This window comes from Primulina tabacum, chromosome 9 (genome assembly GCF_025594145.1).
Source record: "Primulina tabacum isolate GXHZ01 chromosome 9, ASM2559414v2, whole genome shotgun sequence".
Classification (NCBI taxonomy): domain Eukaryota; kingdom Viridiplantae; phylum Streptophyta; class Magnoliopsida; order Lamiales; family Gesneriaceae; genus Primulina; species Primulina tabacum.
In genome coordinates, this window is record NC_134558.1 from 25962346 (window position 1) to 25979070 (window position 16725).

Consider the following 16725-nt stretch of genomic DNA (forward strand, 5'->3'; position numbering starts at 1 on the left):
CTGGTAGGACTCTTTCTAACCCTGAACCATGACCCACATTGAGCCCCTGATCAGCCCTATCTGAGCCCCGGTGCACCATCCCTCCTAGCCGTGCAATCTTACAATCGTGAAGCCTAGAAACCCTAGGTTATTCTTCCTAGCCAAGCTCGACTCCAGCCCTTGTTTCCACCTTAAATTGTCCATGTTCCACCCATTAAACATCCTATGTTGATAGCCAATCCCTTGGAAATCATAACGTTTTTTCGAACAAGCGTAAAATTGTCAAAACTTTAAAAATATTTGTTCTATCGTTAAACTGTTCGTGCTTCAATATTTTTCATACCAAAATAAATAAAACAAACATAATACGATTTGAATGATGCGTCAAAGGAATTTAAAAACGTGCATTTGCGTTTTAGAAACGCTCGAATATACGAAAGTTGACGTGGGGTGCGAAGAAGGACGAATGGGCGAGGAAGACTCCTTGTTTTTTGCTCTCTAATTTTTCGAAAACTTGTGTGTGAAGTGTGTGTATGATTCGGCTGCTATGGGGTGAAAAAAGACCCTAGGTTTCTTTTTTATAGATTTTAATTTGCATGTTAATGAACTCAGGTTTTAGGCTTTGAGTTTTGGGGTATTTTAGGCACAATAACACCTATTTAATTTAAAAATAAAAGTTTATAAAAATTAGTTTTCAAAAATAATACTTTTGATCTTTTAAAAGTCCCTCGTTTGCCCAAAACAAGCTTTCCGGATAAAATCGTGCTCGTCTCGTAAAATATTTTGGACTCTACTATTTTCAGAAAATTTAATCATATTTAATCAGATTCATAAGTCTTGAAAATATTTATTGAAAATAATTTATCTTGGTCGTCCCCAGTCTCCTTTCCAAAGTCTATTATCGAATATTCGGATAAAATCTTAATTTCTCATGGAATCATGCAATTAGACTTTTAATCATACAATATACATCAAGTAAACGTTTAAAATCAATTAAATAAAATAATTAATCCATTTAAATCATTTGTATGCATTTTGTTTACGTGGGTTTGCTTTTTGGACGTTACAAATCCTCCTTCCTTAAATAAAATTCCGTTCTCGAAATTAAGACTTACCAAATAGTTCGGGGTAATGACCCTCATCTCTTACTCAGTCTCCCACGTGGCTTCTTCCTCCGAGTGATTTAGCCATTTATCTTGACCATCTTTATCACCTTGTTCCACAGCCTTCTCTCTTGTCTACCCAAGATTTGAGTAGGCCTCTCCTCATATGACAGATTTGGTGTAAGTTGTAGTGGCTCAAAGTTCAGTACATGTGAAGGGTTTGGCATGTACTTGCGGAGCATCGATATGTGGAAGACATTGTGGACTCCTGCGAGATTAGGTTGCAACGCCACTCGATATGCTAATGCTCCCACTCTTTCGTGTATCTCAAATGGTCTAATGAATATTGGACTAAGTTTGCTTTTCTTGCCAAATCTCATAACACCCTTCATAGGTGCTATTTTTATAAACAAGTGATCACCTACTGCAAACTCGAGATCTCGTTTCTTTTGTTCGCGTAGCTCTTCTGTCGACTCTGAGCAGTTTTTATTCTGTCTCGGATCTTGGCGACAAGTTTTGCGGTGTGTTGAACTATCTCGGGTCCCATCGTAGCCCTTTCTCCTACCTCGTCCCAATGGATGGGAGATCTACATTTCCTTCCGTAGAGAGCCTCGTATGGAGCCATTCCTATAGATGACTGATAGATGTTGTTGTAATGGAACTCCAATATAGGTAGTTTCGTTTCCAACTCCCTTGGAAATCGATCACGCAGGCTCGGAGTAGATCCTATAAAATCTCTATAACTCTCTTGGACTGAATGTTTGTCTGAGGATGAAATGCGGTGCTGAAAAGTAGTTTAGTCTCCAAGGCCGCATGTAAAATCTTCCAGAATGATGAAGTGAATTGTGTGTCTCTGTCTGACACAATAGAGACAGGAATTCCATGCAATCTGATTATCCCTCGAATATATAGCTCTGCATACTGGGTCATGGAAAAAGTCGTCTTCATTGGTAGGAAATGTGCTGACTTAGTAAGGCGGTCCACTATTACCAAATGACATTGAGTCCGATCACCTTCTTTGGCAATCCTACCACAAAATCCATAATAATGTTCTCCCACTTCCACTCGGTAATGGGAAGTGGTCGAAGCATTCTTGCTGGTCTTTGATACTCTGCCTTCACTTGTTGACATGTCAAGCATTCGGATACAAAGCACATAATATCACGTTTCATTCCAGGCCACCAATATAAGAGTTGCAAGTCCTTGAACATCTTTGTACTTCCGGGATGAACAGAATTAGGGGTACTGTGAGCCTCTGCCATAATGTCAACTCTAAGTGAATCTCCACTAGGAACCCATAGTCGACCTCGATACTTAACAATTCCATTCTAGACTGAATATAACATGATGTCTTTCGATTCATCTCGTTGTCTCCATTTCTGTAATTGCTCATCATTAGACTGTTCGGCTCGAATTCTATCTCGCAGAGTGGAATTTATTGTCAATGTAGCGGGATTAGAGACCTTTCCCCTAGCACATAACTTCAAGATCAAACAGCTGAATTTCCAATTGTAGAGGCTTATGTACTGATAAATGGGCCAAGACTGACCATTTCCTACTCAAAGCATCTGACACTACATTAGCTTCGTTAGGATGATAGCTAATGTCATAGTCGTAGTCCTTTACAAGTTTTAGCAATCTTCTTTGTCTCATGTTCAGCTCTTTTTGGGTAAAGAAATACTTGAGACTTTTGTGGTCCGTAAAGATATTGCATTTCTCGTCATACAAGTAGTGCCTCCAAATTTTTAACGCAAATATGACTGTTGCAAGCTCAAGAACATGCGTCGGATAATTCTTTTCTTGTACCTTCAGCTGTCTAGACGCGTACATTATGACTCGCTCAGCTGCATAAGAACTGCGCTCAATCCTAGCTTCTAAGCATCGATGTACAACACATATTCCCCTTGTTCTGTCGGCATCGCTAGAACAGGTGCGGTAGTGATTGCTTGCTTCAACTGATCAAAGCTATTTTGACACTCCGGTCTCCATACAAATTTCGCATTTTTCTTTGTCAATGATTTCAAGTGTACTGCAATGGACGAAAAACCCTTGATGAACTTATGATAGTAGCTAGCCAAACCTAAGAAACTGCGAATTTTCGTCACAATTTTAGGCACTGGCCACTGCTTGACTGACTCGAAATTAGATTGGTCGACCTCTACTCCCTCTTTCGACACGATGTGTCCTAAGAATGACACCCTATCTAGCCAAAACTCGCACTTGATGAGTTTTGCATATAATTTCCGATCTCATAACACTTGCAAGGTCGTCTTCAAGTGCTGCTTATGCTCCTCTCGGCTCTTGGAATAGATCAACATGTCATCGATGAAAATAATAATAAACTGATCGAGGTACAGCTGAAATACGCGATTCATGAGATCCTTGAAGAACGCCGGAGCATTAGTCAATCCAAAATGTATCACTAAAAACTCGTAATACCCATAACTCGTTTTGAAAGCCGTCTTGTTCACATATGTCCTCTTTTACTCTCAGCTAGTAATATCCAAACCGTAAATATATCTTTGAAAATACCGAAACTCCATGCAATTGATCAAACTAATCTTTGATTCGGGGTAATGGATACTTATTCTTCACTGTCACTCTATTCAGCACTCTGTAATCGACGCACAGTCTCATGCTCCCATCCTTTTTCTTCACAAATAGTACTGGCGCGCCCCATGAAGACAAACTAGGGCGAATAAATCCCTTGTCTAGCAGCTCTTGAATTTTGTCTTTTTATTCTTTCATCTCTGCAGGTGCTAGGAGATACGGTGCCTTAGAGATCGGCACAGCACCAGGCATCAATTCAATAGCAAATTCCACCTCTCGCTCGGGTGGAATACCAGAAACATCGTCAGGGAACACGTCCAGGAAAGTCCTTGACAACCTCCACGTTCTCGATCGATCGACTGTCAGTATTGGGTACAGATATAATACTAGCAAGAAAATCTTGACAGCCTCTTTGGATAAGCTTCGTTGCACGAATGCATGGAATGATATGCGGCATTTAATTGTTTTGTGCAGTCTCAAAGATGAATACTTTCCCATTGGGCGGTCTAATAGATACTGACATCTGCCGAAAATCAATAGTATCCCCATTCAGTGTGAGCCAATCCATGCCCAAAATAATATCGAACTCGGGCATTGGTAATACAATAAGGTCCGAACGTATAAAATTCTTTTGCAATTTGAGTTCCACATCCTTAACCACGCCTATATAGACCATATGTTCGCCGGAAGGCACTGTAACTCTGAATCCCAACTCTATGTCCACTGGTAAGATTCCCAATTGCTTCACGAAGGATTCAGACATGAAAGAATGCGTAGCTCCAGAATCTAGCAAAGCGTAGGTAACTACGCCTGCTAACAAAATTCGTCCTGATAAAATTTGCATTATACTCGATTAAGGCCATAAAATTTAGAAATTTCATATCATCTAGGTCTCTATAATTTCCCATATCAGCATTTCAACCCCTTAATTTTTGAAAATTTTCAATTTATTCAAAGAATTTCGAATTTGTTCCGTCTTTTCTTCATAAATTTTCAAAAATTTCCATCTAGTCCCTTAAGTTTTCGATCTTCTACAATTTGATCCCTATAGCTAATGTTTGCAAAAAAATTCTATGCCTAATACCTTAATTTGAAACATGCAATTCTAAATCAAGTTCAATGCATCTCGATTTACTTCTAGCATCCATGCTTTTTTTTCAAGCAGTAAATCAATATAAAACGCTTAAATAGTCGGAGTACCTGTAATAAGCGTAGTGTCTGACTCCGCTTTGTCGGCATGCATTACATAAGCCCTTCCAGTTGTGGGTTGTTTAAGCTTCGAGCAACCATCAACCTTATTCCCCATTCCTTTGCACTTGAAGCACTTGTAGGTGCCCCACATTCCATTGTTGTAGTGATGGCGATTGCACTCCTTGCAAAGTTGCTTCTCAGCAGTCTTCGGGATGTTTTCTCTAATTTGATGTCCTTGTGGTTTGTACTGTCCTGGCCGCTTCGGTGGTCACGTAAACAGCTTCTTGTTTTGCTGACTTGATTGCTGGCCACGGTTCCTCTTGCGCTGCATTTCCCAGTCAATATCCTTTAGAGATTGTTCGGCTCAAAAAACTATAGCAACAACAGTAGTATAGTCAATAAGATCAGTCAGCATCACGTCTCGACGGATCGTCGGCCTCAAACCATCCAAAAAATGTCCTAATTTTTCCGCAACATCATTGGCAATCAAGGGCACAAATGCCCTCCCCTATCAAATTTGTGCACAAACTCAGCAACGGTCAAGTCCCCCTGGCGGAGACTCGTAAACTCTCTCTTCAACCTCGAACGAACTTCGGTAGTGAAATATTTAATATAGAATATCCTCTTGAAATTCTCCCAAGATAGAGTCGCTAGATTCACCCCTCGCTCCGCTCCCTCCTACAATAAGGAAGCGTCACCCTTCAGCAGATAGATGGTACAACGAACTCGGTCAGCGTCCGCCATATCCATATACCTAAAGATCGCCACTAAAGATCTAATCCATCCATTAGCCACGAATGGATCAGAAGTGCCATAAAATATGCGGGATCCATCCTCCTATATCACTCATAGACAGCTTCCGATCGGACCCTCGCACCATTTCCCACGTGCTGCTCTAGTAAACGAGCCATACCGGCTAGTACACGGGCACCAACATCCTGATCAGGTAGAGGATGTGGAATTTCCTCCTCTCGCCTATCCTCATTATCACTACGAAGAACCCATCTAGGAGTCATCTCTGTACAACTCGTCCATACCACGTAACTGACATGCATTTAACATTTTAAAGCATTTAACCTGCATAGAATTCTTGTATATCATGTATCATAAAAGCATATAAAGTTCAACATATAAAATCTAAAGCAGTAAAAACTCACAGTCTTGAGGAATGACTTCTTGAGCTTCTCAGAGTGGCAATAACAAAACCTTTTAGGGATCCTTCGCTCTGATACCAACTGAAACGTCGAATACTTTTAAGCTGTAAAATACTACTAATTTTTTTTATACATAGAATTCGAATTTCATATTTAAAATAACTTAACATTTCCGTCATCCAAAATAAATGAACATTTAAAAGTTTAAAGTGCACAAAATCCCTAACTTGTCAATTAACAAAAATCATGCGTCAACCATTAACATGATCAACACAAACTTCAAAATAAAGTATGAAAATATTTATTTAAATCATTACCAAAATCTTTAAAACTTTAACTCTCAAGCTAATACGGAAAATAATGTCCCTCGTGAGTGTACTGCCGGACTCAATCTACTCAAGCATCAGCGTCTCCCTCAATCACATCCTCACCTGCAACATTCAAACCTAATGAGTCTAATGACTCAGCATGTTCTAAACATGAGTAATAAATAATACATATACAAGAATATGCTTTAAAATCATACTTTTATTCAAAATAAGCTAGTATAAATTTGTAAGTATAATTTAATAATAAATCGTCAGATCATAAAGCTTTCCATCGTTTATCGTTTTATGTGAAGTTTGATCCTTGAAATTGACTAACTGTATCGTCTGGTCGACTGATCAGTCTTAGCTCACCATTGCGCATTGGTACAGGTACTAGGCAGCGACGTAAAATGGAAATAGGATCGTTGGGCTCCCTCTGGGGCCTTCTCCCTCACAATATTCCCAAAAATCATATATCATATCCTTTTTGTCACTGTCAATTCATATCCTTCAAAATATTTTTCCTTTTTCTTTTAATCATAAAATATCGTGTTCTCTCCACATTTGGAAAATAACATTTTAACAGTAAAAATTGCACTGTTTTATCATAAATCATAAAATCCCATATTTTCATTGTAAATGTTTTAAAATATCATTTAACATGCATTATGACTCTTCGGAACACTATCAACCCTTTTTGTACTACCTAGGTGTAAAATGACTGTTTTACCCTTGGACCCCAAAATTCCCAATTTTGACTTTTTTTCTTTTCATTTTTATTGACTCGAGACTATCCCAAATAATTATTTAAGCTTAAATTTGACTTCTAATATTTTTATTTGATGTAAACTCGGGCTTTTTGATTTAATTTCTTATTTACTAAACCATGAAGCGTTTTAATTATAAATTAATATAACTTAAATATTTTATCCAAAACTTTAATCATAGCCTTTTCATACATAAAATACCCATGTGAACCATGAATCGAACCCCGTGGACCCTGGTTCAAAACCTTTCTTCTCCTAACCCTTCAACCGAACCCTAGCACACTCCCCTTGAGCCACGACCCAATTTGCTCGAGCCATGGTCAAGCCACCTTGGCCCAGACCAGACCCTGGACATTTGTCGAACCCTCCTGGACCAGCACCCCAGCCTCATCCCGCGCACGAAGCCTACGCTCAAGACTTCTCCTAGCCGCAGACCATCTCCCTTCGAGCCACCACGGACCACGGCTGCACGAGGCCCTACTACGACCCCTAGCCACCTACTCTATGACCTAATGGACCAGCCTACCCAGCCTAACCCAGCTGCAAACCACCCTAACCACAGCTCACCAACCGTATGCATGGGGAAGACTCCTTCCCCTTGTGGACTCCTCCCTAGCTGCCTTTCATGAGTCATAGCCCTGCTAGGACTCTTCCTATCCCTGAACTATGACCCAAACCGAGCCCCTGACCAGTCTTGGCCGAGCCCCGGTGCACCATCCCTCCTAGCCGTGGCATCTTCCAATCGGGAAGCCTAGAAAACCCTAGGTTATTCTTCCTAGCCAAGCTCGAGTCCAACCCTCGTTTCCACCTTAAACCGTCCACATTTCACCCATTAGACATCCTATGTTGGCAACCAATCCCTTGGAATTCATAACGTCTTTTTGACCAAGCATAAAATCAACAAAACTTTGAAAATATTTGTTCTATCTTTAAACGGTTCATGCTTCAATATTTTTTATGCAAAAATAAATAAAACAAGAATAATACGATTTGAATGATGCGTCATAGGAATTTATAAATGTGCATTTGCGTTTTAGAACGCTCGATTATACGATAGTTGGCATGGGGTACGAAGAAAGACGAACGGGCGACGAAGACTTTTTGTTTTTTGCTCTCCAATTTTTTGAAAACCTGTGTTTGAAGTGTGTGTGTGATTCGGCTGCTATGGGATGCCAAAAGACCCTTGGTTTCTATTTTATAGATTTTAATTTACATGTTGATGGGCTTAAGTTTTGAGCCTTTGAGTTTACAAGCAATTAGGCCTATTAATCTTAGGTAATTTAGGCCCAATAACACCTATTTAATTGGAAAATAAAAGTTCATAAAAATTAGTTTTCGAAAATAATACTTTTGACCTTTTAAAAGTCTCTCGTTTACCCAAATCCAGCTTCCCGGATAAAATCGTGCTCGTCTCGTAAAATAATTTGGACTCTACTATTTTTAGAAAAATTTAATCATATTAATAAGACTTGAAAATTAAATATCTATTGAAAATATTTTATTTTGGTCGTCCCCGGTCTCCTTTCTCCAGCCTATTATCAAATATTCAGATAAAATCTTAATTTCTCATGAAATAATGCAATTAGACCTTTAATCATACAATATACATCAACTAAATATTTAAAATCAATTCAATAAAACAATTAATAAATTTAAATAATTTGCATGCATGTGATTTACGTGGGTTGGCTTTTTTAGCGTTAAACCATGTCTCTCCCTCGCCCTCGCCCTCGCCCTCGCCCTCGCCCTCGCCTAGCAGCCTCGCTCAGCTGCCCCGCACGATCGCCCCTATCAGTTCGCCCTCGCCCACACACCCTGCACAGCCGCCCCACGCACATCTTCACGTCCTTAGCGTGCCCTCACCCTCGCCCGCACACCTTTGCCCTGGCCGCCTCACACGCTCGCCCCCTGTCAGCGCCCCTCGCCTGCATACCCTGCCTAACTGCCTCGCCCACACCCGCACGCCATCCTCCCACCACATGCTCGTTCTCTTGGTCTTATTCTTCGAGTATTTTCCCACACTTTTTCCGGGTAATTTTTCTCCCATGTTTGTTTATTTATCTATCCTTAACATCCATGTCATTATCTGATTCTAAGTTCACTTCATCGAGCGATTCCGAGAGGTCTAGCGAGTCTGATGAGAGTAGGACTTTCTTAGAAGATCCTTGATTTTCCACCAACTCCCACGAGGAGGAAACTATAAGCCATAGTCTTACCGATAAGGAAATCCGTCACATGAACCAACAGATGAATATATCCAACACCGATACACTATGGTATGACGACTTATCATCCCACATTTCTACTACTAGTGAGTTGGGCCTTAGGACTTTGTGGCATATTCCCTCTTCCCACAAAATCATCATTCTCACCCTCAAAGACCGACCCTATCTAGCTCCCAAGAGTTATTATACTTTTTTCCAACATAAGTTAGATGCATGTCTCCGCTTTCCTCTATGTGATTTCCTCCAAGAGTTGAGCTGTTATTATCAGGTACACCTAGGTCAACTCACCCCCAATGCCTTCCGTTTGATATGCAACTTCATCGTATTACTTCGGGCCCTAGACCTTCCTTTAGATTGCACCACGTTCTCCTAATTTTTGGTCTTGACCAAATCGAAGGAAGGGAACTTCTACGTAACATCTCAATCCAGCCATAAGATTTCAATGGAGCTCCTAGTCATGTGAAGGACTAGAAAAAATACTTCTTTTTCTAGCCTCCCAAAGAGTTGACTTGTGCCATGGAGTAGTACCTACTTTCACCAAGTATCCCTCCCAAGGGTTTCAAGAAGAATAAAGCATATATGCGCATAGTGAGCATACTAGGGGACTGATTTTTTAGTATTCCCAAATTCTTATATGAAGATCTTATGTGCTATGCTGGATTTACTCCAGCAAAAATAAAACTGAAGGTGATGCTGGTAGATATTCTCATATTTTCAAATTTCTCGTTTCGTTTTTACTTATTATGCTCTTTGATAAATTCTCATCAGGTTCATTGTTTTTATTCACAGGTACCAGAGTCATGAATGCCACATTTCTCCGGGAGCTCGAGAAGAAGGGGAATGCCGGGGGTTCAACATCAGCACCCAAGAAGCAAGTTACTCGAGTAGTCATGACAAACACGAAGGGAAATTGCTTCACTACTGCAAAGAAACTTGCTGGATCACCTACTGCAGCGAAGAAAAAGGTAGGCTCATCCTCCTCCACCCAGAGGTGAGTTTCCTCCCTACTTGCTCAGACCGAGTCCCCTCCTCACTCTAGCAAGAAGAAGACTTCCCCTGATCCCGGCCCATCCTTCCAACAGAAAGGTAAGCGAAAGCTCTCCGAGATCTCAATCACTTCGGCTTCTTCTCAAGACGTGTCTGGATCAAATGAGGAACATCCTTCTGGGCCAGGGATACATCCTTTGTATGGCCCCGGAATCGGTTATTGTTGGACGAGGTCCTACTCACATAGTGCAAAAGTTATTGCTTCAGCTCCATTCCCATGCAGATGCAGCATTTTGGGTTCACTGGGATGATCTGATCTTGCCCGCCGGACATGCAGCAGTCTCACTGAGGTATATTTTCCCTTTAAACCTTAACTTGATGTTCCATATACTGTTAATTTTCTTCTCGTCTTCTCATTCTAGTCTTCTTTATTCAGGGCATCATGTATCTAGGAGATTTGGTCGAGCGTGTCGACGTTCTTATGTCGAACGCCTACCACGATTCATGTGAGGGTAAGGTTCTTCGCGACCTAGCTCCAGGAGACTATCGTTTATTTTACGATTTTTGGAAGATATGATTTTATATAAATAAAAAAGAAATGAAAAATATTTTGAAGGTTGTAAATTGACTGTGACACAGAGGATTTTTGGGGAATCCCTCTTAAGAAGGGGCGGTGGACTTAATTTTTGGCCACAGACCAATAACGAGAGTTGCTGACTCCGTGTACCCAGATACTTGGTGTATAGATTGATCAATTAAACAGAGGATGAAGGATAAAGGATAGTCACTTTAAATGATCAAACTTCATTAAAATGATTTATGATGAGGGAATTGCTTTATGATATTATGTGCTTAAATGATTTACTGTGTTTATATGTTTACAAGTTTTTATGTCAGCTTATTTTATTAAAAATATTCTTTTAAATACATGTGCTTGTATTTGTATTATTTGATATCATGGTTGGGAACTGCTATGTCGTTAGACTCACCAAGTTTGAATGGTCGCAGGTGAGTATAATACTGAGGGATCCTCGGACGCTTGAGTTGATTGGGCATGACAGTATACTCCCGAGGACCTTACGTTTTCCGCAATATTATGATAATCAAAATTTTGACTAATATTTTGAGGGTTTTGTTAAAGATAAATTTATATTTCGTTTGTAAACGTTTATACGCTCGAGTTCGTATGTTTGACATATGCTTTATGATTGAAGATTTATGGATTTTTCAATACAATAAAAACGTTTATACGCTCGAGTTCGTATGTTTTTCACCGTTGTTGTAGCTACAATTTACGACGATTTTTAAAAAATCGTCGCAAATAAAATTAGCGAAGGATTTATGCAAAACCGTCGCTAATTAACAAAGGTTATAAAAATAAACCATCGCTAAAATTAGCGACGATTTGCCATAAAGTCCGTCGCTAGTTTTTTCATGATTTTCGTCGCTAATATTTTAGGTAAAATAAAAAAATTAATAATTTAATAAATCTAAAAAAACTTACAATCTTACTATGCTAACAATATTCCTGATCTTAACTAACATTTAAAAATTTACCAAAAACTAAAGCGAAAAAATTTACCCTAAATCGAAACTAAAATCGTGTAAGAGATAAACATTTTAAGTGTTACCCTAAATCGAAACTAAAATCGTGTAAGAGATAAACATTTTAAGTGTTGTGAAGTGGTAAAATTGGGTAAGAGAGAAAAATTTTAAGTGTTGTAAAGTGAGTGGAAGAAAATGGATCGAAAACGCTATATTTATAGGCAGTTTGCGACGATTATTGGTAAAACCATCGCTAATTATGGCGGTATTTTCAAAACTGTCGCATGTTTAAATTTTGCGACAGTTTCGCTAAAACCGTCTCTATATTTAGCGACTGATTTTAGGAAAATCCGTCGCTAATTTAAAAATTACAACGGTTTAACTTTAAATTGTCGATAAATTTAGCGACGGATAAAAAACCGTCGCTAAGTTAGCGACGGTTTTAAGCAAAACTGTCGCAATTATGAAATTAGCGACTGTTTTCTTCAACCGTTGCTAAATGTAGCGACGGTTTCGCTAAAAACCGCCACTAAATATGGCAACAGTTTACACAAATCATTGTTGTTTGTCCAAAAAACACGCTAATCGACAACGGTTTTCTAAAACCATTGTCGATTGTCCAAAATAACACGCTAATAGACGGTTCTATGAACCGTTTTCATAAACGCTCAAAGACAACGGTTTTATAGACCCGTTGTTATTGACCCTAAAAACCGTTGTCTTTGACCCCCAAAAGACAACTTATTAACAATGATTTTAGTGAAAACCGTTGTCATATGTGTGCTGTTGATTAGGAAATTTCTTATAGTGTTTATCGCAAATTCTGATTTTTCTAAGTATGGATTTATATTTTGGTATGGATCAGTCATTATAATTTTTTTTTCTAGTATTATTTATTTAAAATAAGAGGTAAGGGACATTTCACTTTCCCGATGCACCATTATTCAAATCATATCAAACAAACTTATCCCATTGGAACGAAACAGAAGGATCGAATGGATTAGATCGAAATGGACGAAACGAATCGGATCGGAACAGAACTTAGCAAAAGATGGAAATGCGAAGCATATAATAATACAAACGATTCATAGCAAAACATACAAATACGATCGAATTCTAACACATATATAAGCCTTTAATACATATATAACCCCACTTACAATAATTCAAAGATGTGGTTCGAAACTTGCTTGATTCTTGAATGATGAGTTAGCCAATCCTGTACAACACTTGGACGTGAATTGGGTCATGTCTCGAGTAGTTTTGGATGGAATTCTCGACCAGAATAACGCCTTGGTGTTGCTTAGTTGCTGCCTGAAAATGGAGTAGCACAACAACTCCTTCTTTGCTTGAGAGGGGAAGAAATTTGGGGGATTTTTGTTGGGGATTTTGGCGTGTCACTTCTCACCACATGATGAGGTATTTATAGGTGAAGAAAAAGGTTGTAGGACTCTCCCTTGACTGCTGAAATGAGGTCTTCCAAATGGCCAAAGATGAAGGTCCAAGTAGCCTTAAAGTGGTCAAAGTTTATCCACAACCAATGGGACATTGGTGAACTCAATGGCCACTTCATGCATCATTATTATGCCCAATCCTTTAGCTCATCCCTTATCAGCATTGTTGGTCTATTCTGGAAATAAAAAAGGAACTTCTTTTTGCTAAAGTTTCAAGGTTATGAGCTGGAGGTTTTTATTTCCGAGTTGCCTCACTTCGATCCATGTAAGCTTTCAGCATTTCGAGCTTCCTTGTGATGTTTTGCAACATCTTGAGCTCTATTATACTGGATTTTTCACTTCTTGAGCTGAGATTTATGTCCAATTGTTGAGCTTTTAATTTTACAATCTTGAGCTAAAAGTCCCAAGGTTTATTTCTTGCATGATTTGCTTCGAAAATCTGAGTCATCACACTGTAACGGCCATATACATCATATACATAAAAAATCAAATCATATTTCCTCTAGTAAATTTTAATTTTTGAAATGCGCTCAAAGAACAAAAATGTTATGGTCATTCTTCACTCATTTTATGACCGTTTTAATGGTAATTTTGACAATAATGAACCAGCCATGTAACCGCCACCTTAAAAGAAAAATAATGGACTTTAAGAAAAAGAAAATGGCCATGAATAGGTGACCATTCAGCTCACCTTTGAAGCCTATAAATACACGTCAGTTGACTGGAGAAATCAAACCCTAAACTTAACATAAACTCAACAAATTTTAAACATATGCATCTAAATTATGAGCATTTCAACATAAATAATAAGGTCATTTTCCATAACCTAGTTCCGTCTATAAAGAGCTCAAAATGTGATCTCCATCGTTCTGAATAGACCAAATCACGTTCTGAGTATGATGTCCAAAATGCAGCCCAATTCAATAGTTATTATTTTGCCACCGACCTCCGCAAGAAAACTGTATATATTCTATGCGAGAAATCGACAACTTCTGTTCGTCATCCAGACACTCATTCAAATGACCTTCAAAGCCGATGTGTTCATAATTTAGTTCACTTTCTTGTGAATGTACTGACCAAATTTTAGTCAATTCGATCTGCACCGTTCATAATTTAGTTCATTTTTTTTTGTTAGTGGGCTTCCTGTTTTAACTCGTCTAATTTTTTTAAAACCAACCAGCATATATTGTATGTATGATTTTTGAAGCACTGTAATTTATGAAAAAATGATAGGAATATAATTCTGAATATATTTGATTCATGATTCATGTTATTCTTGATTCCTACTTCACACTCTAGATGATTAAAATATAGGAGACTGATATCAATTAGCCATGAAATTCATAATCTATATAGTGCATAAGTTTGATACATGTTTATTTCTGAAAATAAGAATATTTCCAAATATATCTACTATTACTGTTATATTTATAATTTTCATTGAAAATAATTCTGGAGGTTCTCCCGCTTACTTGTGACGAACATATCACCCATTCACTCATCCCCTCTCAGATAAGAACGATGAACAATTAGAGGACGATGAACAAACCCAGTTTTGGAGATGGCGAAGAACAGTAAGACCTCTATCATTGTTTAGTTTCATTATTTTTATATTATGTTTTACATTCCGCTGCTGTAAAATATTATGTTATGATATGAGATGTTGTTTTGAAGTTCTAAAGACAATATTCAGTTTATGAAATAAATAGACTGGTTTGAATTTTTTTTACTTATGAGGCTTGTTATTTACGATAATGTGATCGCTAAACAATTTCATTGTCACAAGCCTCGATCTCGAGGGTTGACACTCTTAAATGGTAAAAGTTTTAAAAATATTTACTAAATTTATCATGTGGTTTCATTTTATATTACATGATCACTCAGGAGTGACTACCAATCGGCATAAAGTTGTTAAAAATGTTATTTATCAAATATTCGGTCAAATCTAAATCATTTTATTCAAATACAAACTTGTGTTTCTTTATGCTTTAGATTTTCCATTCTACAAATCAAGATACTCACCGTTCAAGTTTTTTTTATAATAATAATCTCCTCTTCCAACATTATTGTAATACAAGATAAAACCCGCGATTTGTTGGATATCTATACGAATAAATTCTTTAAATTTTGAAAACCTTTTTTCTAAATGGGAATATCATAGAAGAAAATCAAAATTTGCATCTGACAAATGAAGCATACATGGTAATTTTATAAATCCCTAACATAAAGAAGTCTAGTCTTTGACATCAAGTATATTATAATTGAAAAGGCATGTCACTATTTGTCCTTTCTTAATTAATCTAATATTTATACAAATTTAAAAATAATTTAATTTTGTATAAATTTTTCATTAAATAATAATATATAGTGGGAGACATATTATTTAACCTTGTTGATTTCCATCAAAATCACATAGAACAAAAGAATTGAGGCATTCCCGAATGTTTGAGAATAACTTGTAATCCCCAAACAACCAAATTATATATAATATTTTTTTCCAAACTTTGTACCTTTAATTGTTGCAACCATAAATTGTTCAATCAATTGTATGTGTGACCAAACAAAGGAAAGGATGAGAGTACTGGTGAACTACTTCCCTTTTTAACTTTAATTTAAAATCTATATTATTTTAGAAATATAAAATCTTAGAAACAAAATATGGTGTGATTTATATTTAATTTATAGAGTTATATAAAAACAATCATGTGATAGTTAATTGGAAGACATTTTAATAATGTTTGGGATTCATAAAATTTGAAAATATAAAGTGTCATGAGGAATACTATATTACGTTATAAAATATATATAACAAAACTGTCTTTTTAAAAATAATTTAAAAAATAATTTTATTCTAGAATTTTAATTTAAATTACCATGTTCTTTATTAATTCAATCATAAAATTGACATTTTAACAACTTATCAAAATATTGAAGCACAAGATTAAGAATTGTTGGAATATTTTAAGTTTTGGTGATTTAACAAGACTGCTAATCCAACAGATAATTACAGAACCTAATATAACTGAATTCAAGAAGAAAAATTGAATATTATGAGAAGAAGTTTTCTAAAGAGTTTAACTGGTTATAAAGTCAGACTGATAAATTTTAAGAATAATACTGATAGACAAATCGATTTAAAGTTAACTGATTAAGCCCAACTGACAATCAATTGATGCTGAGTACAAATCCAAACATTCACTGAATTAGCGGATAAAACTTTCTGTATCAACAATCATTGAATCTTAACATAATGTCAGGTTCCTGCGCACTACCAGGACATGTCAGAAAGGACACTGACATGACAACAACTGCATCTATATTTGAAACATATATATTATTTTGAAAAATCTATCATTGCAGATTAATATATAAATAGAACGGTTGAACAAGCTCTGAAGGTTACACATTTACACAATCTATCTCTGTACCTATGAAAACCAACCTATCTTCTCTGAAAAAGCT

The 16725-nt window shown here is 37.2% G+C and overlaps 1 protein-coding gene across 1 annotated transcript; it reads right to left on the reverse strand.

Moving 5' to 3' along the window:
• Window positions 1-4089: 4089 nt before the first annotated feature.
• Window positions 4090-4938, reverse strand: LOC142504328 (uncharacterized). The gene is made up of 2 exons (XM_075617208.1): window positions 4833-4938; window positions 4090-4460 (listed from the first exon to the last, which is right to left on the reverse strand). Exons 1-2 carry the CDS (start codon window positions 4936-4938, stop codon window positions 4090-4092), a joined length of 477 nt encoding a protein of 158 aa, XP_075473323.1.
• Between the last annotated feature and the right edge of the window lie 11787 nt (window positions 4939-16725).

Coding starts and splice junctions, on each gene's coding strand:
- LOC142504328 (XM_075617208.1), bottom strand. CDS start 4,938: ATGGGGAATAAGGTTGATGGTTGCTCGAAGCTTAAACAACCCACAACT. Junction 4,461..4,832: donor AGACACTACGCTTATTACAG/GTACTCCGACTA, acceptor AAATTTTATCAG/GACGAATTTTGTTAGCAGGC.